Raw genomic sequence first — 11,497 nt, forward strand, 5'->3', positions numbered from 1 at the left:
GCTTATGTTATCCATACTACAAGTATAATTAAACTCTAGAAGGGTTATTTATATACATTGAAGATATTTAAAAGAAATGAGTCGGGGGGCTCAAATAAGCAGGAAAAAACCTTACTGTACTTTCGTCCGTTTGTCCGCAAGGGGCACAAAGGGTTTGTTCAACTACCAAATCAAAAACACTAAACAAATTTTGATGGGGTTTTCACTAGTGTATTAAGCAAACCCTCTAGTCTAATCTAAGCTTTGTTTATATGCAGTCGATTCAGAAGAAAAAAAGATATCTTAAGTATAAACAGGCTAAATAAAATGAATCTTTGCTTCAATGGAAAATTCTAAAATAAAGTAAGTTTTTTTTCCCTTCTTTTTTTTGGTTGCCTGGCAGAAATTGCTGTTTAGCAATAAGGCCGCCTATTGTGCTTATGTTTTTATTCGTATGTTTATGTCCTTCGTATATATCGTTGTGCAATAAAGTATTATTGATTGATTGATTGATTTTTTTTTATTTCATAAAATAGTGCTCGGTGGTGTCCTGGTTGTCGCCAGATATGGTCTCGGGTTAGTCATTAATTCATTTTCAAACTAACAGCGGACAATCATACGTCCCTTTTATTTGTGGCGGCTTAGAAAGTGATAGGTATAACTTAAAATAAAATTCAAACACATGTCAACTTTAAGCAGAAATCTAAAACAACCGTCTAAAAATTTTACATCGGCCAATAACCCGACAGAGTCAAGTAGACAGCACGTCAAACGGATTGTATACCAGCGAGATGACTATTTTATTCGCCCGGGTTATTCGTTTTAAAATTAATTTGTTGACAATCATCCGTCCCTTTCCTTGCCGACGGATAAGAAAATGACGGGTATAACTTAAAATAAAATTAGGAGGTGTCTGCAGGAATCGGCGCCAATATAAAACAGCTTACTATACTTTGCGAAACGCAACATTTATACGTAGCGTGAAAAAGGTTCCTGAACTTTCAGCGTGTTTTATATGGATTACGTGTAATATATGTGGCAAGTTACCCTTTCTGTTATTTATATCACTTAGTGATATAAAGGTGTGAGTTTATATCTGGCTCGAGCCGAGCCTCGCCCGCCAGCACCCATTCATTGTGCAGTGAATGAAACACTAACGAACCTTTATTTAAACCCGGTCACGTGCGTGATAACATTTGACGCGTTATCTATACTTTAGAGTATACAAATAAGTCTACATTTTGTATTCTTTTATGCAATTTTACCTTTTATTTTAGAATACGTTCAGTATTTAGCTAGTATTCCGTGTATTCGTAAGTTTATGCATCGCGCACAACATATGAACTACTACTTTACTACTTTAGTTTTATTAATTACTTGAAATTAGAAACTGTACAATTTAGAAAAAAATGTTATGAACGATATTTAATTATGTAGTTCCAAAATAATAAACCTGGTATTATAAGCAAGTTAATATACAAAATAGAAGTTAATTGTTATCAAAAACCGAACCTTTAAAATAATGCATCTATTTGTAGCAGATATTTATAATTAGGTAAACGAATTGAGTGTTTGTTAATTAGCGTGATGTAAATTATAATAAATGATGTATTTTATTCGTAAGCGCGTGCGCGTAGAATTATATTTACATTGTGTGATAGAAAAACGTTACTAAGCATCGCATTGCTAAGATCGCTATCAGGCTGGATTGTGGTCAAACTCACTCAAATCTATTAATAAAAAAAACAAAATTGAGTGTGTCTAATATTTTTACCCGACTTCGCGAAGCAAAAAGGAGGGTTATGTGTTTGACAGCTAAGTCTGTATTTGTGTATGCTTTGTTCCAACCTAACTTCTAAACCACCTGTCAGAATTTAACAAATGAGGTGTCACTAGAAGTGTCTTGATTGTCCGGTGGTTATAGGCTACGTGACGTCACGCTAAATTCAATGTGGCGCCCTCTAAAGGACATGAAATGAGGACGAAAAAATTTTTTTTTTTCCAATAGTAGTGTGTTGGGTGTACATTCCAAATACGTACATATTACTGTATTTTACTTGAGGGTTTCCTTGAATTTACTCGATAATTACATTGAATTGATAACATGACTGCTCAGACATGTCCCGGATAGGTTTTATCTCCAAATCTTGCATAAAACATGTATCGGAAGCATGATGTCTTAATAAATAAGACCCCAAAATAATAAAATAAAAATTTAAAAACTAAAACCCGACTACGGCAAAATCATGCTTTAAAAAGTATGAATCAAGAAAATAGATTTATTTTTATGAAATTCTTCCAAATAATAGTAGTAGTCCAAGATAGTCGTGGTCGTATGCCAATCTTTCCAAAAAGTTTGCTTATCACGGCATAGTATATACTCAGCAGTGGGTAGATATGGCTTGAATTAATAGAATACTCTTGATGGACGATTGTTATGGGCGATAGGCTTTAACCTTTGTCACCATAAGGTTCATCATATCCATCTCTTGACTTCGTATTAACAGTCTTTGATTTCTTCTGGCTCTGCTCACACTATTACGGATAAGGGACGTGAGTTGACGTATCTATGTGTGTGTAGATAGAATTCTTCACTACGAGTATATTATTTTAAATCGTTGAACATTATATGGCAAATAAGAAAGAAAGCCTTGTAAGTAAGTACGCAATACATATCAATTACATTACAGTATTAAGTACATGACATGTTATTAATTTGTACCAAATTCAATAATAACAACTCTTACCCCCACATTTATTAAATATCTTTAGCCTGTTTATTTATATTTAATTTATATATCGGTTATAATTCAAGTAGTATCTGTGACATTTTACTAATTTCATGAATACATTATTTTAATGGCCCTTCACGTGGCAACAGCATGAACGTAAATAACTCCCCAATTAATAAGTATTTAGTTTCTCTAGACACTTACATTAATCCATTGGCAGATTATTGAGCTTAAGTAGTATTTACGATTCTCATTGTGCTAAAAGTACTTGTAAGTACTCAACGAAATAAATCCTGTGATTATAGCAGACGACGAACAGTTCTTATTTTACCTGACATGTTATTATAGTTCAATGAACAGGAAAACACATCTTAGTCTAAGAGATAATACTCATATCCGAATATCAAATTTGTCTGCGTCAAGGGGATTTACTTGTAAAAGAAAACTATTGTCTAACTTCCAATAAGATTTACGAATACTTCAATCTTGATTTTCAGCTTTTGTTTTAGTACGATATTTGTTGTTATTTAATGTCAACCGGATAGGGACTTCTTAAAAAAAAATACCGGTCCTTATCCTCCCAACCCCAAGAAACGCCATGGTACTTTATTAAATGAGCGCAATACATTCTCTTTTCTAAAACATTATAATGGTCACTTATAAGTAATTTATGCAGAAAAAGGTCAAAGTTCACAATTTTATTTTCGCAGAAATTTGACTAAAAATTGTAAAATTACACTATAATTTCATAGTTTCATTGAGTCATAATTCAGTAAGCGTTAAAACATTACAAACAAAAAATCTACTTTGTGCAAATTAACCTCAAAAATGAAAAGAAAACTGAGGTAAAACATGCAGAAACTGTAAAAATAAATCTATTTTGAACGTAAAAGTGCTTTTAGTACTTTTTAACAGTAGTATAGGAGCCGTTACGGCCGAAAAGTCTTGTTTCTGAGTTACTTCAAAATGCGTGAGTGAAAAAGCTGTCAACTTACAGTTTGGTGTGACGAGCAGCGGTTCCTCGCAGAGCGATCAGAAGCACATAGTAATACAAGGACACGGGAGAGTTTTGTTGTGCCGGCAGTGTCGGCGCGGTTGGCGCGGTTGGCGCGGTTGGCGCGGGTTGGCGCGGCTGGGAGCGTGCGGGTTACGCGACGGCGGCGGCGACTGTGCTGTAGTCCGCTGCGCCGCCAGGCTCGCGCCTCCGCCCGCGCAGCACCCAGCAGCGCCGCCCACGGCTCTACCCGTCACGCCACTTACCCCACAATCTTTACATCGCACACTATCACACCGAATAATTCTTCTCATAAAATTCACAAAAAGTAATTTCTGATTCATTGCCTGAAGATTTTATTTGTGTGACGCACCCAGAGACGTAATTTATATTTTTATAGTCCTTTTTGCCACGCACCAGTGTATGTCATCATATTTGCATAACAAAAAAATACGGCAAGTAAAGGAAAAAGTCAAGTGCAAGTTAAGTTGTTGTTCAGCCTGCTAGTTGATGAATCGCGCCGGTAGGCCTTACGAACAAGTTACCATACCGCGTATACTCCGTTAAATATCGTCTTTCTTATGATTAACGGTCGTAACAGATATTGGACATTTTGTTCAGGGCAACGTTATTTCGGTTCAACATTTAAAATCTTGACTTGGCTCATGTGAGACTTGTTCTATCAACGAATTAAATGTCATAGTTACGACAGTTTGTCATAAGACGGACGATATGGACAACAAAAAATTGGCCAACAGTTTTCGTATATACGTATTATATTTTTAATGATCATTAATACGAAAGTACTTATAAACGCAAGTTCAATGGAGAAACCACACAAACACCCACAACACACCAAAACATACACAAAATACACACATACTTATATGAAACACGAAACCGAAACACGGATGTTCGTGGTGATTCGTACTGAGAATCTTAGATAAACCACACTTTTCCGTATTTTGGTATTTCACTTGTGATCGGATGTTAAATACCAAAATTAACCCGAGGGCTTACTAGGAAAATGTAATAGAGGGCTGGGGATTTATTGAAAGTTAAATTGAGACGACCTTTACAGGTATATACTATATTGTGATGGTTAAGGTATTCATTAAATGAGCATGCCTACTCAAAATATAGTAGATCTTGTCGCAAACACCGATGTGCGCCGAAATAGTTGCTCGCCGATGTGTTAAAGGGTAGTGTTTTCATGGCGCGTTCTATTTTCGTGTTTTTGTCAATAACTAGATTGTTTTCAGCGTTGTTACATTTGTATGTCACTTTCATAGAGCAAAGGTTATTGCTGAGTTGTCCGGAGTAGTTCCTTCAGAAAGAGACGAGTAGGTATAAATCTCGTGGTGAATCAATGAGTCATAAGTTGAGTCAGCATTCATTGAAGTCTAGACTGCTCGGCGTATTTGTGATGAATGAATTCACCGTAAGTCGTTGCTTAATTTTTAAGGTCTCCATAGTGCTTAATGCTCGATTTGCTTAGCCGGAATTTATACCACGGGGAAAAGTGTTGCTTCCTGGAATCCATACTAATATTATAAATATGTGGGTGTGTCTGTTTGTTTGTCCGTCTTTCACGGCAAAACAGAGCGACAAATTGATGTGATTTTTAAGTGGAAATAGTTAAAGGGATGGAAAATGACAGAGGCTACTTTTTGTATCTCTGTCTCCCCACTTTCCTAAAATGGGGGTGGATGTTTGTATGGAGCAATCCGCAATTTTTAAGGTAAAATGCTGAAACTGGTATGCGGAATATTTATGACTAACAAACAAATCGTCCATATTTTTTTTTGTAATCTGGCCCCTACCCTTTCAAAGAGGGGGTAAAATTTTATATGGTATGACTTTTCGCAGGTTTCAAGATAGTAAGCTAAAAATTGGTATATAGTCTCTTTTTTACCAACGAAAAATTTAAATATGTTTTTTTATTTTTTTTATCTTATAAAATAGGTGGCTGGGGTGGAATAACGTCTACAGTAGCGTATTAAAATAATATTCTATTTTGAGCAGTGGGAAACTTCAGACTAGATAAGAAGAAGAGAAGAGAGAGTTCTCTTCTGTGTTCTAAATCAGGACAGCAGAACCGTGTTACCTCGAATTTAACGCGAGCGAAGCCGCGGTTAAAAGCTAGTATAAATAAAATATTTTCTCAAATTCTATTAACTGGCCCACAAGTAATTATAATCTCTGGAGTGTCCCCCCAGCGGATAAAAATTGGTTGTAAATTAGATTTTCTTGATTTTAGGGTTCCGAACCTCAAAAGGATAAATGGAGCCCTTATAGGACCAGTTTGCTGTTCGTCCGTCTGGCTGTCTGTTCAAGACCTTTTTCTTGGAATAGCGTGGAGGTATCTGGTTGAAATTAACATGTAATACTTATAACTGCGGTCGGTTGAAGCTGTACAAAAATCAACCTTCTAAATACAGGTTGAGAAGCTGAGTTTAAGGCGGATGAGAAAATGTAACTATGTTACCTACTGAATAAAGATGATACATTTTTTTGGCCTTTATTATATATTATAATTATATATATATTTTCCATAGACTTCCTGCCCTTATCCCACTTTAGACCTACTATAGTGAAAATTTACAAGAAGGAAGGCCTTACAGCACAAGTAAAGTAAAATTCGCAAATCATAAATTTGTTGTTCCCTCAAAAAAAGTATCTGTTTTTGGGATTAGTAGTACTTTTTTCTATTAGCGAAAAACCTAAAAATTGATCCTTTCACCCGCTCCCCCACTCCGAGTCGCCTCCTAGAAGTTGAACTCTTAGTATGTTAACTCCCTAAACACGCTGAACACATTTCTGCAAGAATCGCTTAGGTTCCCCCTTACATACTCTACAACTCTTTTATTCATCATCACCAGCCCTTTAACGTCCCCACTGCTGTGGCACGGGCCTTCCCTGTGGATGGATAGGGAGATCGGGCCTTAAACCATCACGCGGGCCCAGCGCGGATTGATGGATATTAACGACTGCTAATGCAGCCGGGACCAACGGCTTAACGTGCCTTCCGAAGCACGGAGGAGCTCGAGATGAAAACTTTTTTTTTGTGGTCACCCATCCTATGACCGGCCTTTGCGAAAGTTGCTTAACTTCAACAATCGCAGACCCCCGAGTTTACCCCTGCGCCACCGAGCTCCTCCTCTACTCTCTCTCTTTTATTAACTGGACTAAATCCCGACCTTTTTCGACGTACAGAGACAATAGTCAACTGTAAAGTCAAAGCCTCGGAACCCTCGGTGCGGGGGTCGGCCTCGCACTTGTCCGACTTTTTTTTGTTCATAATACAAATTGGCGCATGGTGTTATATTACTTACTTTTAATCGTTTATAAATATGGGGATTACTTACCTGTCTGACCTATTTTTAATGTAAATGTTATAAGTATTGGAAAAGGTATTACTTTAACGACTAGCAACGTTCAATTTTATTTATAGTGTGTTTTAAAAAAATGCACAAACTCCTTTTAAGAATGTTAGATATCTTCCTTCCGGGTTTCTAAAAATAATGAATCCTCATTAAATAGTTTGGAGGCACTACGTAATCGATATACTTACCTAATGAATAATCTGATATATCACTTCTCTTATTATATTTATAATGTTTAAGTATATGAATATGGCAGTTTTTATAAATCGAGCCTTTCTATCTCCAATTTTCTCGATGAATGATTATTTAAAAATCAAAAAGTCAACGTAAATAATAAGGGTTCTCATAGACTAAAATATAATTATTAAATACCGACCAAAAGAGATTCAACCAGAACCGAATGTAAGAAAACAATAATTACTCGAATTCAATTATGTGTGGCTTGTTTATTTTATGACATCATATTATAAACTAAAACGAATCTATATTTGTAAACATCCGCGTGAAAATTTTTTTTAAAACGGGACCTATTGATTTTCACGAGCTTACACCATTTAACAGAGTTCATAATGTTAGCCTGAATGTTAAATAACTGCTTTTCTTTTGGAATTCTTTGTTCCATTTTTGAAGATGTTCTCTGAAGGAAACTGCCGTTTAAAAAGCTTAATGTATGTGAGGGTATGAGGCCGCGGCCGCCGCGCGCCGGGCGGCTGGCCACGCGTGTCCTCGTAAAAACCGTCTCTGCGGCATTACGTCACAAACTGGGTTTAGTGCCGTCTCTGCTCCCTCAGGACCTCTGACTCCATCACAAAAGTAAACATGGGCAAAATGAATTTGAACAATAATAGCGACCTTAATTTACCTCTGAGTAAATATACCTCGAAAGAAAATAAATTGCAAATTTCGCGTGTATCACAGTTTGACGTCACATCCGTCCAATTACCTCAGGCAACCCACTCTTCTTGTACAAAGTAAACTATACTCCCATTATCAAAGAAAACAGTGTTCGGAATGGCACTGAGTGACATTGTTTGAAGTTAAATTGCCAGGTAAGTAGTGCTGCCTGTTGCAATCAAGCCTGTTTCAGCTTTGACACGATCAAAGTATTAATGCGAACCTGTTGATGCTGCCACTTCCAGAAAAATAATTATGGTATCTGAAAAATGATCATTTAATTACAAATATTGTGTTATTATACCTTATATAATAAGTACCTACACATATAATTCTTTTATTTACTTTTAAATAGGTAAGTACTTTTTAATTTGTGGAAGAAAAATAGGGCCCATTTGCGTAACCTTGAGTCATTTGAGATAATAAAATGAAATATGTTTGGATACCTACGTCACGAAGTTATGTTGTAAGAATCTCGTATATGTGTTTTTAATATTAATATCAGTACTTACTCAATTTATCCAAAAGGCTCGCAAGGCAAGGTAAATAGGATCTCAAAGTTACGTTGTTCAGCTTTCGATGTTGATCGTTGATATGTCCCAAGGATCCATTTCCAAATTCACTGGATACGAAATGTTTTCTCGATAGCGTCTGCATTATTTATGGGCCAAGTTCCAGTTCGGGTCACATAGCTCATGAGTTGTTTCAAATCAACAACCAGGCACACATATGTCGTAAATAACATTCGGGGAACGGAGTTTGTTGTCAACTAATAACAACACCATGTACACCGAAAACAATCATTTTAAGTTCACGCGCATTTGTTCTATGAAATCTCGTACAACACTTATAAATAGGCATTGTTAGGTCATTAATCGCCGAGTGTAAGTTTGGTGTGGGCTAAGGTTAAATTAGGTTGAATAAAGCTAGGTACATTTAGATTTTACAAATGCTATTTGCAAGTCGCTCGCCACACGACCGACAGTACTTCAGCAGTAGGCCAACCAAAATGACATAATTTGCTTGCATTCGGCCGCCCATTCGTGACGACACGTAACAATGACTGCGCGAACACTTTCAATCAATAAAACGGCAAAAAAGTCGGCGAAGCGGAAAGCGGAACCAACAAAGGTCCGGAAGTTGGAGACAAACGTAATTACTAATTGGTAGGTACGTTCGATTCAGATATTATTTAGGGCAGTAGTTATGAAATGTTTGCTACTGGAACTTTTAGTACGTGTACAGAGATTGGTTATGTAATAAGTAGAGCAAACATATGTAAACTATACTTGTCAAACGTAAACTTTTTGTCGAGGTGCAAATCTTGTGCTGACGTCATCCAAAAGACAAGTGTCAGAATGTGAAAGACAACAAGTGTAAATGATAAAATTGTTAAAAATATTAATATAATCTGAATACAATACTTGATCTTGCCACACAACGTCTCAATTCGCAAACTGAAATGTAGCCGAGACGAGTGATATCAAAATTATTTGCATAAGTAGCAATGATAGATGGTGCAGATAAGAGCAACTTATGTAATCTTTATCGTTTATCGATATCAGTTAAGTAGATCGATTTGCGACCTTCTCGCGAGTGCAGTTAGCGCACGAGATATCCCCCTCCAAGCGGCGCCCCTTGTCTGGCGAGTGCGACGGACCTTTCTCTCGGTACCACGGGCAGTGACACAGTGACCGTGTTAGCGGCGGAGGGCCGCCAACCACCAGCGGTCATGCACACCTACTATAATATTATACTCCTTCTGTTCGCGGTATGTAGCCTTACACTCGCGCAAAACTACAGCCGCGGCTCTGACCTCTCCTTCGTAGAATCGGTCTACGTCAAACTTTCTGGAGCATGTGAGTTTTGACCTTCAACATTTTGCACATGCATTTTACTCTTGTGTTACTTTATTTAATAAGTACGTGATTAAATATAACTTCTTTTTTCTTTACAGGTAGAGCTATGGTTGATCTCAGCGGCACGTCAGGAGACCAAAATGAATTAATAAGCACACTGAAGATAGTCCAACTTGCCGGCAACACCATCAATTCTTACCCGATTAATGAATCATTTGTCGCTCTCACGCAACCTTCAGTATTCGACATAACGAAGCAAACCAAAGTGATTATCCACGGATTCAGAGACAGTTCACAATCTGCTGTTCCCTTGGAATTAGCACAAGCCTACAACGATAAGCAGATGTTCAATGTATTGATGCTCGATGCAGAGGAAATGCTCGGCAAGCGTTACATATCTTCCGTCCGCAACGCTCGCCTGGTCGGCAAAAGACTCGCGAATCTTCTTGCTAATTTAGAAAATTTCGGAGCCAACGCAGAAGACTTCCACCTACTGGGCATTAGTCTTGGAGCCCACGTCGCGGGGTGGGCTGGCAAGTATTTTAAACAATACAAAGCTAAACATCTGGGGCGTATCAGCGGCCTGGATCCGGCGGGCCCTTGCTTCTCTCACGCGTACAGTGAACAAAGGTTGGATAAAACAGACGCAAATTACGTGGACGTGATACACTCGAATAGACTGGTGCAAGGGGTCATCGAGCCACTTGGTCACTCGGATTACTACCTGAACGGAGGAGGGCCGACGCAGCCGGGTTGTTTTATGCCGTCGTGCAGTCATTTACGCGCAGCACAAGTGTATACGGAAAGTGTAAAAACTCCAAAATCGTTTGTAGGAGTGAGGTGTAAATCCTGGAAGCATTTTCAGGCTAACGCGTGTGAAAAGGATTTCTCTGTGTTAGGTTACGGGTCATCGACCACTACTCGTGGCCTTTACTACCTGCGTACCGGAGGGAGCGCGCCCTATGGGCTCGGGATGGATGGCACGAAAGCTACCCGGACAACAAACGATTATTGGTTCCGAACTTTAAACTTAACTTAATCTGTGATTTGATTTATAGGCATTTAAAAAATATGTTGCCATAGTGTAAATAATATTATTTTCGTAACTCAAATTATGAGTTCTAAGAAATAAATCGTGACTCGTGTTGGTGGCGGGTCTTTGCACTATGAAGATTGGTGAGTGACTTCGATAGAAGATTTTTGTATTAGGTTAGTGTTAATTTCCACAACAATATGACGTTCTCTTTATCACGTCGTAGAATCGTTCATATTACGAGCAGCTATTGTGAACTGTTAACAGTAAAGTGAATTTGTTATGCAACTACCTCAACATGATATGTTCAGTGTTGTAACTATTTGAAATAAGATCGTTAAATTAAAGTGGCTGTTAAAATGATTTGTAAATATAATTTCAGCAAACACGTACCGTTTCATTATTATTGTCCATAAAGTGGTTAACATATTTACCATTTTAACACTTCTATGCGCTATTGCGCGGCATACGTGTGCAGTTGCAAAAATGTACAATTAATTACTAGACAAGGACTAGGTTCTTTGTTTTAACGCGTACTAATTATTACGCATGCAAACATTAACGTAAAAATGCGGGGTATTATTATTTTTTATAATTGCAAACTTTTTTACAATGGTCGC

General features: G+C 37.5%; 2 protein-coding genes across 3 annotated transcripts in view; one reads left to right on the forward strand and one right to left on the reverse strand.

Moving 5' to 3' along the window:
* LOC126371348 (uncharacterized) overlaps window positions 1-3,867 on the reverse strand; it is a 90,185-nt gene extending 86,318 nt beyond the window's left edge. The window contains exon 1 of the mRNA XM_050016656.1: window positions 3,707-3,867. The gene's annotated coding sequence lies outside the window, so the exon portion shown is untranslated. The remainder of the gene's footprint in view (window positions 1-3,706) is intronic.
* Window positions 3,868-9,697: 5,830 nt separating this feature from the next.
* Window positions 9,698-11,265, forward strand: LOC126371293 (lipase member I-like). Of its 2 annotated transcripts, none has more exons than XM_050016596.1 (2): window positions 9,698-9,844; window positions 9,943-11,265. In XM_050016596.1, the coding sequence occupies exons 1-2, from the start codon at window positions 9,718-9,720 to the stop codon at window positions 10,881-10,883; spliced, it is 1,068 nt and encodes a 355-aa protein (XP_049872553.1). In that variant the 5' UTR covers window positions 9,698-9,717; the 3' UTR covers window positions 10,884-11,265. The 2 variants fall into 2 exon arrangements, with proteins under 2 accessions (XP_049872553.1, XP_049872554.1); XM_050016597.1 differs by having other exon boundaries at window positions 9,700-9,756.
* Window positions 11,266-11,497: the final 232 nt, after the last annotated feature.

The sequence above is a fragment of the Pectinophora gossypiella genome, chromosome 12 (genome assembly GCF_024362695.1).
Source record: "Pectinophora gossypiella chromosome 12, ilPecGoss1.1, whole genome shotgun sequence".
NCBI lineage: Eukaryota > Metazoa > Arthropoda > Insecta > Lepidoptera > Gelechiidae > Pectinophora > Pectinophora gossypiella.

What these genes read in the sequence shown, in the direction of transcription:
- LOC126371293 (XM_050016596.1), top strand. Translation starts at nt 9,718, where the DNA reads ATGCACACCTACTATAATATTATACTCCTTCTGTTCGCGGTATGTAGC. An exon ending in CGTCAAACTTTCTGGAGCAT is followed by an intron (nt 9,845 to 9,942) that starts GTGAGTTTTGAC and finishes TTTTCTTTACAG; the next exon opens with GTAGAGCTATGGTTGATCTC.